Source organism: Trichechus manatus, unplaced genomic scaffold (genome assembly GCF_000243295.1).
Source record: "Trichechus manatus latirostris isolate Lorelei unplaced genomic scaffold, TriManLat1.0 scaffold00018, whole genome shotgun sequence".
Lineage (NCBI taxonomy): Eukaryota > Metazoa > Chordata > Mammalia > Sirenia > Trichechidae > Trichechus > Trichechus manatus.
The window spans coordinates 15645109-15661423 of record NW_004443954.1 but is presented as its reverse complement, the minus strand read 5'-3'; the positions used below and the strand labels follow the sequence as shown (position 1 = coordinate 15661423).

The 16315-nt window shown below is 39.2% G+C and overlaps 1 protein-coding gene across 1 annotated transcript in view; it reads left to right on the top strand.

The window, feature by feature from the left end:
* Window positions 1–16315, top strand: part of NKAIN3 (sodium/potassium transporting ATPase interacting 3) — an 831485-nt gene that overhangs the window by 408858 nt on the left and 406312 nt on the right. Inside the window, exon 2 of the mRNA XM_004372606.2 lies at window positions 6984–7121. Coding sequence (XP_004372663.2) covers window positions 6984–7121 — 138 coding nt within the window. The remainder of the gene's footprint in view (window positions 1–6983; window positions 7122–16315) is intronic.

Sequence of the window (16315 nt, the reverse complement as noted above, 5' to 3'; positions counted from 1 at the left end):
AGGAAGGTCTTCATTGGTCCAACAAATTCCTATTTACTAAATGTTAATAGAAAAAGACAAAAGGTGAGAAGTTCTTTGGGTTAGGTTTTATTGCCCTTTTGTGAAAACTTCCTTAAAATAATTTCCGAGATTGTCCCATCTGTTGTCTTATCTCAGGGCCCAGTTGATGTGTCTTTGTGAGTCTGTGAGGGCTCAGCCCCAGCTGGGTCACAATTCTCCATGCTGAAGGAGAGGGAATAATAACTCCAATAGTATTTCCTAAATCAAAGCAAAGATGATAGCAGTAATCTGGGGCTACAAGGACTCCCAGAATAAAAACACCTAATTTAGTAGCCCAAAACGTATTTGAATTGGTCTGGAAATAGGAATGTTAATTAGTACTTTTAATTTCTGCCTTCAAGGAAATATTTGATCCTTCATAGTATCATAGTTATGCAATACTTAAGGACATGAATTCCTAGGCTAGAAGTAATGCATGGAGGGTATTAGCTGTATAATATGCTTCAGCTTCACAGTCTTTTATGTAACTGTGATTTGATCAAATGTTTTCTTATGATTCTTCCAGTGTGAGTGACCCCATTTTGATCTTCTTTATTGTGTCTTCCTCTGCCCCCTGCCATGTAGTTGATTGCAACTCATAGTGACCATATAGGTCAGAGTAGAGCTTCCCCATAGAGTTTTCAAAGCGGTAAATCTTTACAGAAGCAGATTGCCACACCTTTCTTTCAGGGGGTTCCAACCATTGACCTTTTGTTTAGCAGCCTAGCACTTAATCACTGCTCCACCAGGGCTCCTCCTCTGCCTCTAGTGAGCAGGAAAGAAGTCCAAGAGGAGTGAGAATAAAGATGGCTCACTTTCCTTCCTGTAAAGTTGAATCTCCAAGAGTATTCCTACCCAACTTTGGCTAGGGCAGAAGCTATCCTATAAATCTAGCTTAGATAAATGTTCAGGAACATGTGTGGTCACCTGGAGTTTTTATAGTTCTGTAATAAGGTAAAAATTAATTTTAACAATTAAGAACAGTTACTATGAGCAATTATGCAAAATACACACGAAGCATTAAACATAATGTATGTATCAATAAGAAACCCACTGCATATGAAAGGAGCTCCGTTTTGTCTCTGTGTTGCCTGGACATGAAATAAGCAGGCAAGGACAATCCCTTAGCTATTAGGAATGTGTGTGCTTGGGAGGTGGATCATGGTTGGTGATTTATAGATTCATAGGGAATGTTATTTTCACCTTGCAATCTGATAAGGAAATGCCTGACCCTGTGAGAAGAATTTTAAAAGACATCTTCCTCCCCTTGCCATAACACCAGAATAAAGACACAGGACACTTAGCCTCTCCCAACTTTTGTTAGATAGACTTGATGTGGCCAAATTACGCCTTTACTCTGCTCCCTAACTATAATGAAGACTTTCAAGCTTTTTAAAATTTCAGTCTGAAAGTTACAATCCAATAAACAGCATTTATGGTGTAATGAGTGTAGAATTTTTTTTGCAGCACCAAGTGTGAGTTAGGGTTACATTTCTCTTCTGTAATTCCAATGTCTGCATCCCTATGCCACTCATGGAAAAAGTTTCAATGTCATCTTCATATTTAAATTCAAAATCATGCCCCATTTTTGTTTTCTTGGTATTTTCGAACCCTACTTCTTTGCATAGCTTGTTTGGTTTCCTTCCTTCCTTCCTTCTCTCCTTCCCTCCCTTCTTATTTCCTTCCTTCTGTCTTACTCATCTAGTACTGCTCTAACAGAAATACCACAAGTGGATGGCTTCAACAAACAGAAATTTATTTTCTCACAGTCTAATGGGCTAGAAGTCCAAATTCAGGGCATCAGCTCCAGGGGAACTCTTTCTTTCTCTGCCGGCTCTGGAGGAAGGTCCTTGTCATCAATCTTCCCCCTGGCTAGGAGCTTCTCAGTGTAGGAACCTCAGGTCCGAAGGACACACTCTGCTCCCGGTGCTTCTTTCTTGGTAATATGAGGTCCTCACTCTCTGCTTGCTTCCCTTTCCTTTTATCTCATGTAAGATAAAAGGTGGTGCAGGCCACACCGCAGGGAAACTCCCTTTACATTGGATCAGGGATGTGACCTTAGTAAGTGTATTACAGTCCCACCCTAATCCTCTTTAACATAAAATTATAATCACAAAATGGAGGACAACCACACAATACTGGGAATCATGGTCCAGCCAAATTGATACACACATTTTTGGGGGGATATAATTTAAACCATCACATTCCACCCTTTGGCTCCCCCTAAAAATCACATGCTTGCAACATGCAAAACGTTCATCCCATCATATCATAGCAAAAGTCTTAACTCCAAGTCCAAAATCCAAAAATTCCTTTTCATCTGTGAAATCTAGAATACAAGTTATCTACTTCCAAAGGTACAATGGCAGAACAGGCACAAGCTAGACATTTCCATTACAAATAGGAGAAACTGGAGGGAAAGAAGGGATAACAGACACCAAGCAAGTCAGCAGAACACATTACATTAGCCCTCAAGACTTTGAAAATAATCCTCTGTTCTATGAGACAATTTACACAATGGCCCTGCCCTCCAGACTCTAGGTATTAGCTACAGTCTCCAAATTCTGAGTTGGAGGCCCCTCGGCCCTGGGTTTCAGCTCTGGCTTCCAGGCCCACTGGGTAAGCAGCTCTGCTCCCTCGGCTTTAGGTGGCCTCATTCTCCCAGTCCATATGAGTGGCAAATCCACCCTTAGAAACAACAGAGGCCATGGCTCCACCCTTTGAAACCCCAGAGGTCAGGGCCATACCTTTTGAGACTGAGGCGACTTGGCTTCTTGTGTTCCTTGTCTACTCAGCTTCTGCTTCCTGTGGCCTCTTGGCCCTCGGGCCTTACTCTCACGTCTGCTCTGCTGGGGCAAGTGTTCCAAAGCTCCGTAGCGCCACTGCTAAGTGCCTGAAGGCACCCCACTCCACCAGGAAGCCTCTGACGCACAGGCACTCAGCTCTCTCACTCTGTGGGTCTGCTCCAGCGCCTTCTCGCACTGGTCTGCTGCTGCCGGTTCTCTGCTTCTGCTGCAGGTTCTCTGCTGCTGCTGGTCCTCTGCCACTGCTGGTCCTCTGCCACTGCTGCTCCTCTATCCATTCACAGTTTCAAAACCGCTTCCACATTTTAGGTATCTATTAGAGCAGCACCCCACTCTCTCAATACCAAATTCTGTCTTAATCATCTAGTACTGCTATAGGAGAAGTACCATAAGTGGATGGCTTTAACAAAGAGAAATTTATTTTCTCACTGTCTAGTAGGCTAGAAGTCCAAATTCAGGCCGTCAGCTCCAGGGGAAGTCTCTCTCTCTCTGTCGGCTCTGGAGGAAGGTGCTTGTCATCATCAGTCCTCCCCCTGGACTGGGAGCTTCTCTGCACAGGAACCTCGGGTCCAAAGGATGCACTCTGCTCCTTGGTGCTTCTTTCTTGGTGGTATGAGGTCCTCAATTATCTACTTGCTTTCCTTTCATCTCTTGTAAGATAAAACATGATGCAGGCCACACCGCAGGGAAACTCCCTTTACATTGGATCAGGCATGTGACCTTAGTAAGGGTATTATAATCCCACCCTAATCCTCTTTAACATAAAATTACAATCACAAAATGGAGGACAACCACACAGTACTGGGAATCATGGTGCAGCCAAATTGATACACACATTTTTTGGGGGGACATAATTCAAACCATGACACCGTCCTTCCTTCCTTATTTCCTTCCTTCCTTTATTTCCTTCCTTCCTTCTTTCCTTCCTCCCTTCCTTCCTTCCTTCTTTCCTTCCTTGCTCTCTCCCTCCCTCCCTTCTTCCTTCCCTCCTTCTCTCCTTTCCCTTCCTCCTTCCCTCCTTCCTTCCTTTCTGTTAAGATTCTGATTGCCTTTAATTTTTAACTTATTAGGAAAAAGAACATTTTTTTTATCATATTATTTATAGCTTCCAGATTCTTCCCTACTTTACTTTTCACTTAGAAATGATTCCATCGTTCTTTAAGTCTACTGCTTCCTGCTCTATTTTGAACTGTTCACTGGTTGTCTTGTTGCCTTTATTTTTTCCTGAATTCTATCTGAGTCCCTGGGTGGTTCAAATGGTTAATGCACTTGGCTGTTAACTGGAAGGAGAAAGGCCTGGAGATGTAGTTCTAAAAAATCAGCCACTGAAAACCCTAGGGAGCACAATTCTACTCTGACACACATGTTGGTCACAGTGAGCCAGGTCGACTCGACCAGGCAACTGGTGGTATTTAAGCCTCAAGTTCTTCAAATGTCTCATCCTTTCTCTTATTTCTATGGCGTCTCTGCAGATATCCTTCTGCTTTTCCTCCCTCCTTCTGCTTTCATCTCTACTGGTTGCTTTTTATTTATGCTCCATTATAATTTCAAGATGCCATATTCAGCACTGTGCTGGCAAATGTTTAACAGCAGAATCTCAAAAAAAAAAAAAAAAGAAAACAGCTTTGATTCTTGGTGTTTCCTGATTTCTATGCTGTAAATACCCCATCATGACCAATGTCAAATTACCAACTTGACACCATTGACCATGGTGTTGGGAAGAGGTGCAGAATCAGGGATTACCAGCCAGAGCCAGCACCCTCCAGCACACCACTGATCAGAATATTTTTGACAGAGATAGTTCTAAAAGATAGTCAAACTCTTTCTGAGTTAACAAAGCAATGTGGATATAATTTAACTTCTTTTGATGACTGTGGGTTATTATTAATATCACACTTTAAAAGTGGTATCTCCAAAGGTTATGATATTTGGAGAGGAGATGTTTGTCGATAAGCTAAGTGACTAAGAAGCCTAAGAGCAAAATTTAATAAAATAATTAAGTAAAAAATAAAGTAGCATTCCGTTTATTTTTAAGGTTTTTTTTATTAGTTGACTTTTTAAAATACAATACCGAAATCTAGTTTTCATCATGTATAAAGTTGTCATAGCTGCCCCAGCTTGATTCTTGATATGATTTCCTACATGTTTTTTTGATGGCATTTTGTGTTCTTATCTCAAGCCACCCCCAATCCATTTTTAAGTTCTCAGGGAATAAATAATAACAAATAGAGAAATGGATTGTCTTCAATAAAGAATATAGACTTCTAGTAAGTGACATTAATTAGGCTTCTCTTTCATTGTGTATTTTCTTTAATATCATAAAAGAGAATGCTTTCCATGCATTTCTTGACAGAAAAGAAAATGGGTTTTTCTCTGTTTGAAAAGTTCACTCTAAAGGTTTTCGTGATGTGCAACAGCTTTAAAATAGGGCTGCTTTTCAAAACGAATTGCCTGAAGCTGCTCTTGAGGGTTTCTCCTCCCCCAGCCCCCAGCACATCCATCCGTTCTGTTTGGATATTAAAAGGAAAAGAAAGTGCATATTTATACCATTGATGGGCCAATAAATACAATGCTGCATTTTTAGGAGAAGGTTCCAGGGAACTAATTAGAGTCCCTCCCAAGCAGTGACAAACAGGGATTGAAAAACATGGGTGTCTCTACATATATTGCTCTGATTATTTGTGCATTAGCCATTTCTGTACTTCTTCCCATTTGTGAACGCAGGAGATGGTGACACATCTCTTAATGATCAGAAGATACCCACGAAAGGAATGTGGTTCTGGTGCGGCTGTCTTCAGGCATTTGCTCTTTTTCTTTTCCTCCGGTTTGCTGAAGGTGAATCTTAACCAAGGCTAGATTCAGCTTACTGGATGGAAGGCATTCCTTTATGTCCAAGGAAATTAAAGCTGTTCAGGCATACACCTGCTACATAACGAGAAAAACACCTAGGGTGCTATTTTCATTTCAAGCCTGCAGCTTCTAGTGCCATCAATATGGCTAATGGTTGGCTCATTTCATTAGAATTACTAATCTATCAAAGTAAAATTTAAAAATATTAATCTGAAATGTATAAGATTAGTGTCCAAATACAGCAGGTGGGATTGTAAAAATTTTAGCTAGAGAATACAACAAATGTCATTTTTACCTCATAATGGCACTGTTGGTATTCATTGGACTAGATGAAATTTATCTGCTTCAGCATAAATTCTTTTAAGTACATTTTAATACATTTTGGAATTGTTTAAAAATGTATATAATGAAAATGTAATAAAGGGCGGCATTACTATGGCTCCCTAATTTTTATTTGGCTCTTCGCAAAGGATTTTACCCAATCTGAGATGAGTTTTCATATAGGTGGTCCATTTCAGTAAAATGCAGTTTAAAGGGACATTTTAAGTCTAGATTTACATCAGGGCTAGGAGCCCAGAATTAGTAAATAAGTAAGCTTCATTTTGAAGAAATGGTTAGTCATTATCATCATTGAGAGTCTAGTGAGAGGAAAAGAAACAAAACAAGATCCGTTTACTATGTATTTTGTATTTGTGCATAGGGAGGCAGGGATGGGTAGGAGTTTGTTTTTCCCCAAATTAGTACTAGTTCTAGTGTTGCAAACCTGGAATTATTGTTCCAAGTATGGCATATTAAGCCAATCATTTTATTAAAAATAGCGATGAATTCAAGTCATAACTTGTCAGCCTGGCTTTGCTACCATGGAAAATGATTTAAGGAGTATATCCCTAGCTCTCTAGATAGCTTTGGAGCCCTGGTGGCACAGTGGTTAAGAACTTAGCTGCTAACCAAAAGGTCAGCAGTTCAAATCCACCAAATGCTCCTTGGAAACTCTATGGGGCAAGTCTACTCTGTCCTATAGGGTCGCTATGAGTCGGAATTGACTTGATGGCAGCAGGTCTAGATAGGTTTAAGACCTATTTCATACCTGAAGTCATAATGCTCAAATATTTTCTGAGAGAAGTTGCATAAAACAGTACATGAAATAGATATCAAAATTCTAGTGAAAATGATGTCCTTAAGTGGGGTTGAAATTAAATACGCAGACTTTTCCTAGCAGTGAATTAGGTATTAAAACGCTATGATTATTCTTGGATTAGATGCTAATGGACTCCCTTTGCTTTATTGTAGCTCTCAGCACTAGAGAGGCAGATCTTTGACTTCCTTGGCTTCCAGTGGGCTCCTATTCTTGGAAATTTTCTACATATAATAGTCGTCATATTGGGTTTGTTTGGAACCATTCAGTATAGACCTCGATACATTGTGGTGGTAAGTCATTTTTATTATGTCTTTTCATATAAAGACTACAAAAAAAGGGTACTACATATAAAGAGCATGAATAAAATAATTTAAGTCGTGCCTTCTAATGTGATGTGGCATTTCAGTTAATTCAAATATTGAATTCTGCTAAGAGAATTTTATTAAGAGAATTCTGTTAAGAGATGATGATTTATCTGTGGGAAAGACAATACATTGTTTTACAGTGAGAGTAAAGTAACATGACAGCAGGTGTGAAATGACATAATATGACTCACAGCATAACTAAATTCAAATTTCATGAAGAAATCTATAATGAGGTTTGGATAGAGTAGGAGATCTGCTTGGCATCTTGATGTTATCATAGGACATAAATATACATTAACTATCATTTCAATGACATATGTCAGTAATCCTAAAAAGAAAACCTATGCAGGCATATGGGGCAGTGCTACTATGTTGTGTGGGGTCTCTATAAATTGGAATGGACTCCATAGCACCCAACAAGAACAATACAGGCATAACTGCTTAATTACTGAAAACAAAAATATGATTTAGTTTTAATTGATACAGGAAATTATAAATCCCTGTACTGGAGGCTATTTAGTATATTCCCCTAATGTATTTTATACTATATATTATTGAATATTTCTCCATTTTGTTAAAATAAATATGAAATATAAATTCATACCCCAAACGATGCCAAATATGGTCAAGACATATTCCATTGTTGGAGGATTTAATAAAGTGTATGCTATGACCAGGAACTCTGGCAGTGCAGTGGTTGAAGCACTCGGCTGCTAACTGAAAGATTGGCGGTTCAAACTCACCAGCCATGCCTTGGAAGAAAGACATAGAATCTGCTTCCATAAAGATTTACAGCCTTGGAAACCCTATGGGGCAGTTCTGCTCTGTCCTGTAGGGTCACTATGGGTTGGAATCGACTTGACAGCAGTGAGTTTGGTTTTCTTTTTTTTATGCTATAACCCACAATCTAGTGGAAATTATTCATAGTAATTAATTTTCTTTTTTTATAAAAAGCAATATTTTAGGCTACATGTGTAAGAATGTTGTGAGGAATAACAAGCATGTATAAGTGATTGTACTCTAAAATACTCATTGAACCTGAATAAACTTAGTGTTCAGTAGAATTACTAAACATTTGCCTCACTAGGGGAAAATCACAGACTTAAAAAATATGTCATCTTTCTATTTTGGTTTAATCCAATCCCATCTGTCTGAAAGATTAAAGTTACAAATGTGTCTGTAAATAAACAACTCTCTATTCTCGAATCTCAAAATTAGCTTTTTGCAATCTTTCATCACATCACAGAGTGAAGGTCACAGGACCTCAGAACAGACTGTGCTCAAAATGGAATCCCCTGGGGCACTCGGGAGATGTCATTCAGCTTGCTGAGGGGGCTAAGGAATATCTGTTTTACTTTACTTTCCTTCTCTAAAAGGTAGTCTTCTGCTAAACTAATCTACTGAAAAAATGTTTCTTGGAGTTGGGCTTGCAGCCTAAGATGCTTTAATATCATGCATAATATCAAATTACTCATGAATTCTAAATATGTTCTAGTTAGGTGATGAACACCGAAATGTGTTCTATCTATGGACATAAAGCACTTTTACTAACCACAGGCTTTTAATTGTGTGATATTTTACTATATTGGAGTCTTGCTGAACTACAAAATGCCAGATGGCCGTGAAACCAATGTCTTCTATAGAATGAGGCTATTGGTTTATGTAAAAATGGCATGAGGCACTGTCTGACCTCCTCTAACTTCACAGGGAGAAGGAGACTCAAGATCAAGGCAAAGGTCAAACATACCTTCTCTCTCCACCATCTTTACCAAGTCTGACACCACCCATCCCTCCCAGAGCACTTTCTACTGAGTCTGATAATTCATTACAATGGCTACACAGAACTCACAGTCAATACTCATGATAATGGGTTTTATTAGGGAAGTAACAGGTTACAGTTAAGTCTCAGGAACCCTCAGGATACAGTTCTTCCATCAGGACAGCCTCTTTCCAGCTGTGCTCGCAGACATGCCTCTCCCTGGCCCTCAGTCTCTGCCCAAAGGCACTCAGCTTTCTTGCTCTGTGGGCCTGGAAGCCCACTGCGCTGTCTTCTACCGGTCTCTCCTTCCTTGGTGGTGGTGAGCTCCTCTCTTTCCTGCCTCTGGGATGGCTCATTTCAAGCCCAGCAAGATGGGCCACAATCCCTTTGGTGGGCCACAATTACCCTATCACACAGTCCCACCCAATCGCCTGGGTGGGAGTTACAGGACCATGGCGAGAAAAGCCACACAAAAGCGATCCATTACACTGCATTAGTGACATTAGCTAATTCTCTTGATTTTACCCTCTAAATATTAGCCTTACACACTTTTCACACATCTTCTGCCTTGGCTGAGACTTCTGCCTTCTCTTTCCAATGTATAGACTTCCTGCTTGTTTTCCTGTATGTGGGCTTTCCTCTCTATGGACTTTTTGCTTTCTTTCAGCCTTTCTCCCTTCCAGTGAATGTTTTGCACTTTTCCCAAACAACAAAATTCACCTGCTTAAAACTCTTCACTGGCTCCTTTGTATCAGCAGGATAAAATCTAAGAATATTCTTGCCTGATCCACCTGACGAAACTCATGTCTCACAACTCTCCTTCCTCCCTCCTTCTCTTCCCTCTTTCCTTTCTTCCAACTCTTTCTCCCTCCCTTCTTTCTTTTCTACATTTCTTCCTTAGTTTTTCCATTTATTCATTTGAAACATATTTATTGAATTTTTATTATGTATTAGGCATTGTGTTATTGTAGAGCACATTGATGAGCAAAATACAGACCTATTCCCTGCCTCCTGGGCACTTACCTTACAGTCTAGTGAGGGGAGGAGTGCCTTTATCAAATAATCATCCATAGTGTCTTAGTCATCTAGTGCTGCTATAACAGAAATACCACAAGTGGATGGCTTTAACAAACAGAAGTTTATTCTCTCACAGTCCAATAGGCTACACGTCCAAATTCAGGGCATCAGCTCCAGAGGAACACTTTCGCTGTTGGCTCTGGAGGAAGGTCCATGTCATCAATCTTCCCTTGGTCTGGGAGCATCTCAGCGCGGGAACCTTAGGTGCAAAGGACGTGCTCTGCTCCCGGCACTGCTTTCTTGGTGGTATGAGGTCCCCATGTGTCTCTGCTCGCTTCTCTCTGTTATATCTCAAAAGAGACTGGCTTAAGACACTATCTAATCTTGTAGACCTCATCAGTATAACTGCAGACAATCCATTTTATTACATCATAGTGATAGAGTTTACAAGACATAAGGAAATCACATCAGATTACAAAGTGGTACACAATCATACAGTACTGGGGATCATGATCCAGCCAAGTTGACAGATATTTTGGGGGTACACAATTCAATCCATGACACATGTTAAATTGCAACTGTGGTGAGTGTTACAAAGGAAAACATTATGCCATGAGGTGTATAATGGGGGAGCTGACCCTGGTAGGATGGTGAGGGGAGGCATCCTGCAACAGGGACTGCAGAGCTGAGTCCTGCAGCAGGAGTGGGAGTTCACCAGGGAAGACAGGAGAGCAGGGGTTCTGGGCAGGAAGCACCACAGGGCACCCAGGAGGAGGTCAATATTAGGTAGTTCCTATTCATTCATTAAACATTTATTGAGGACCTACAGTGATAATGCTGGATAAATAGAGAAAAATGCAAATTCCAGAGTCCCTGCTCTCCAGGAACTCATTTTGTAGGAAGGGAGGAGGAGCTGGTCCAGGCTTTCTGGAGATGATTGGAATGACAGTGAAAGAGGAAGAATAGCAATGCAGCAGGGGATTGGGGAAGACATGGGCAAGGTTTGACACTACAGCATCCTGTACTTTCTGTTCCTACCTGCCCCTCCAGCCTCCTTTTGCTCTCCTAGCCTTGCCTGGCATTTTTACCCTAGCTCTAGGGATCTTTTCTTGGTCCCTCATGAATGCCTCCTTCCATTCGCTTTATAATTAGTCACTCTATGCTCCTTTGCCTCTGTGTCATGAGTATGTTTTATGATTTCAATTATCATATTGGTTTATAATTCATTCACATTTACATCTTTTCTACTAGCCAACGAGTTTGAGAATGTGGAATATAATAGGTGCCCGTTGACTGAATAAGGAAATAACAATTACTGAGCTTCTAACATGTGCTGGGTCTTAACATATCAGTAATTCTCTGGTTATATTCATGAAATTTGGAAGACATACAGGTGGATTCCACTCACCATAAAGAGTCTCTGTATTAATAACAATAAACACATACTGAATGTTGCAATATAGTTCTTTGTTTTTCTCATCTAGTTAACCTATCAGTTCACAGAGTCCATTCTCAATAGAAAGATGGTGTCACTTCTCTGATATCTTTTCCTTTGCTTCCCTTTCTCTCCTCTCCTTCCCGGGTTTAGATGGAGGTAGCTTTAGGTCTTTCAAAATCTTCAAAGAAAAATATCTATAAGACAAACAAGCTATGTTTTTGCTCATATTGATCAATTCTTTCAGTGTGTTGTGCCAACCAAATCTCTATCTCCTTATATGATATTTTATTCAAAACCCTCTCCCAGGAAGAGAGAGAAAGAAAGCAATGAATTGGAGAAAAAAAACCCTCCAAGGCAAACATGTCATTAGACTTAACCCTCACAAATATTCTATGAGGCATGTATTAGCATCTCTAATTTTACAGACAAGGTAAAAGATTAGAAAGATTGAGTGACTTGCCCAAAGAACACAGATAGTAAATAGCAGAACTGGGAGTGAATATGCCCCACTTCCATTAGAGTTAATACTACGTTATCATGATGTGTGTTTGCTTCTACTACCTGACTCCAGATGATATGGTGCCATTGTCAGTGTAAGTTTTGGTATTGGAAAAGGATCCTGCCCTCCCTCCTCAGCTGATCATAGAATGCCCTTACCTGTGTGGGGTTCCAGATTGACTGTCTTTCTAACATGGGTATAAGTTGTCTATTCAAGCGGAGAAATGCCCGGAGAATCATCAAACTGTGAGTGTGGAAAATTGGTTTACAGAAGTGTTTTTTGTGAAAAGATCATGTTGTTATTTTGGAAGGTGGTTATACCACGTTGTTTTTATGACACCACAAGCAACTGCCCTGAGTTGTTTTCATGAATGCTGTGGTATGAAGCTACAGCTAGTGCCCTGGAATTAATTCTGTTATTAAAAAAAATACTAAAAATGAATATAACATATGGTCCATTAATCAAGTGTGCCTCAAGAGGTACCAACTTTTCAGTGGAAATGAGAATAGACCTGTATTAGAAATCCATATTGATTTTTCACAGAGCAGAGAAAGAACATTTTGAATGCAAGTGATTTTTCTCTCAGAACCACTTTTATTCTTTTTTTTTTAAGATAAATATATAGGTAGCAAAACATTTGCCATTTCAGTAGTCTTCACATGTACAGTTCACTGACATTAGTTATGTTCGTTATGCTGTTCAGCCATCACCATTAACCATTCCTAAGTTTTTTCCATCACCTTTAGCAGAAGTTCAGTGTCCTTAATCACCTCCACTATTGGCTGAAAAAAACATCAATCTCTGTCAATTGAATTTAATCCATTCCAATCTAACAAACACTTTGATGTGCCAAGTATGTGCTAAGTGCTCACTCAGAGACTAATAAAATATAATGTCTGTCCCTCCAGACAATTTAATGGAGTTTCCAATCAAGTTTTGCAAAACATAGACGATAAGTCACTGCTGTTTCTGACATCAAACAGGATTTCTCACCATTGAATTTAAAGAATTAATAACACTTATAAAAGCAGGTAAGCTAAAGGGCCATGCAGAATAACCTCGTCCGTGTTTGTTGGCAAACTTTCAAACTCCTTCGAGTGGAAATAAAAGCTTATAAAAATGGAGTCTTCATTTACCTCTCTTGCACCACCTGCCACATCCCACTTCCCTGCCTCATACAAGCCATGCTGAATGATTTGTGTTTTCCAAAGACAGCACAGTTTCTTGCCTCCTCAATTTGCACATATTGAAGAGCCCAATTTTCCTTATCCACTTGGAAAACTCTTAATAATCCTTCAACTAAATTGTCACCTCTAAAAAGGCTTAATTGACAACTCCACTCAGGGTTAAGGACCTCTTCTGTCTGCTCCCATCGAAGCTGGTAATTCTTTCCATCCCAGCACTTAGCAAGATTGTCATCATCTGATTCCTGCCCATCTCACCTCACCAAAGAGTCTACTCCTGGAAGGCAGGACTGTGCCTATTCATTGCTGTATTCTGGGTCTATCCAGCATGCACAGAATCTTGTTGTTGTTAGGTGCCATCCAGTCGGTTCCAACTCATAGTGAACCTATGTACAACAAAACGAAACACGGCCTGACCTGAGCCATCCTCCCAATTGTTGTTATGTTGGAGCCCATTGTTGTAGCCACTAGGTCAATCCATTTTGTCAAGGATCTTCCTCTTTTTCACTGACCCTCTACTTTACCAAAAATGGTGTTCTTCCCCAGGGAATGGCCACTCCTGATAACATGTCCAAAGAATGTAAGATGAAATCTTGCCATCCTTGCTTCCATGGAGTACTTTGGCTGTACTTCTTCCAAGACAGACTTGTTCGTTCTTCTGGCAGTCTATGGTATATTTAATATTCTTCATCAACACCATAATTCAAAGGCATCAATTCTTCTTCGGTCTTCGTTACTCATTGTCCAGCTTTCACATATGAGGTGATTGAAAACACCAGGGCTTGGCAGCCAGGGATAAATGAAAAGAGATCTACACAGGAGAGTCATTAAGACTAAGCTGTGACTACTCAGCAGAAACCATGCAGGCAGGAAGGCAATAGGATGACATATATAAAGCCTTGAAGGAAAAAAATTGCCAGTCAAGAATTGTATATCCAGTAAAACTGTCTCCCAGATATGATGGTGAAATTAGGGCATTTTCAGATAAACAGAAGTTTAGGGAATTTATAAAAACCAAACCAAAATTACAGGAAATACCAAAGGGAGTCCTCAGGTTAGAAAATCAGTAACATCAGGAAATAATCCAAGACTAGAACACAGGACAGAGCAACCAGATATCAACCCAGATAGGGAAGTCACAAAAAGAAATCAAAGCTAAAGCACTGAAAATAGGGAAACAGAGAAGTCAATATGTAAAAGATGATAACATTAAAACAAAAAAGAGGGACTAAAAAATATAGACATACATTTTTCATATAGAGAGGAAGTCAAGGCAATATAAAGAAATAAAAGACTGGTATAAACTTAGAAAAATATAGGTAAATATTAGGGTAACCACAAAGGAAACTAACAATCCTACACATCAAAATAAAAAACAAGAAAAAATAAAGACTCAGCAAATACAAAACCAACAACAATGACAAAGATGAAAATACACAAATAAAAATGACTCCACAGAAAATTAAGTGGAACAAAGAAACTGTCAACAACACACACACACACAAAAACATCAAAATGACAGCACTAAACTCATACCTAGCAATAATTATGCTGACTGTAAATGGACTAAATGCACCAATAAAGACACAGAGAGTGGCAGAATGGATAAAAAAACACGATCTGTCTATATGCTGCCTGCAAGACACACACCTTAGACTTAAAGACAAACAAACTAAAACTTGAAGGATGGAAAAAATATTTCAAGCAAACAACACTCAAAAAAAGAGCAGGAGTGGCAATATTAATCTCTAACAAAATAGACTTCAAAGTAAAATCCACCACAAGGATAAGGAAGGACACTATATAATGATTAAAGGATCAATACACCAAAAGGACATAACTATAATAAATATTTATGCACCCAATGACAGGGCTCCAAAATACAGAAAACAAACTCTAACAGCATTGAAAAGAGACATAGACAGTTCAACAATAATAGTAGGAGATTTCAACACACTACTTTCAGTGAAGGACAGAAGATCCAGAAAGAAGCTCAGTAAAGACACGGAAGAGCTAAACACTACAATCAACCAACTTGATCTCATGAACATATACCGAACACTCCACCCAACAGCAGCCAAGCATACTTTCTTTTCCAATGCAGATGGAACAGTCTCCAGAACAGACCACATATTAGACCATAAAGCAAGCCTTAACAGAATCCAAAGCATCAAAATATTGCAAAGCATCTTTTCTGACCATAAAGCCATAAAAGTAGAAGTCAATAACAGAAAAGGTAAGGGAAAAAAATCAAACACATAGAAACTGAACAACACCTTGCTCAAAAACTACTGGGTTATAGAAGAAATTAAGGATAGAATAAAGAAATTCATAGAATCAAATGAAAATGAAAACATATCCTACCAGAATCTTTGGGACACAGCAAAAGCAGTGCTCAGAAGTCAGTTTATAGCAATAAATGCACACATCCAAAAAGAAGAAAGGGCCAAAATCAAAACATTAACCCTACAACTGGAACAAGTAGAAAGAGAGCAGCAAAAGAAGCCCTCGGGTGCCAGAAGAAAGGAAATAATAAGAATTAAAGCAGAATTAATTGAAAGAGAGAATAGAAATACAACTGAAAGAGTTATCCAGACCAAAAGACGGTTGTTTGAAAAGATAAACAAAATTGATAAACCATTAGCCAAAATGACATAAGAAAAACAGGAGAGGAAGAAAATAACCCAAATAAGAAATGAGATGGACGATATCACAACAGACCCAACTGAAATTAAAAAAAATAACAGAATACTATGAAAAATTGTACCCTACCAAATTTGAAAACCTAGAGGAAATGGACAAATTTCTAGAAACTCACTACCTACCTAAACTAACACAGAGGTAGAACAACTAAATAAACCTATAGCAAAAGAAGAGATTGAAAAGGTAATTAAAAAACTCCCAATAAAAAAAAAAAGCCCTGGCCCAGATGGCTTCACTGAAGAATTCTACCAAGTTTTCAGAGAAGAGATAACGCCACTACTACTAAAGGTATTCCAGGGCATAGAAAAGGATGGAATACTCCCAAACTCATTCGATGACTCCAGCATAACCCTGCTACCAAAGCCAGATAAAGACACCACAAAAAAACGAAAATTACAGACCAATATCCCTCATGAACATTGACGCAAAAATCCTCAACAAAATTCTAGCCAATAGAGTTCAGCAACATATCAAAAAAATAATTGACCATGATCAAGTGGGATTTATACCAGGTATGCA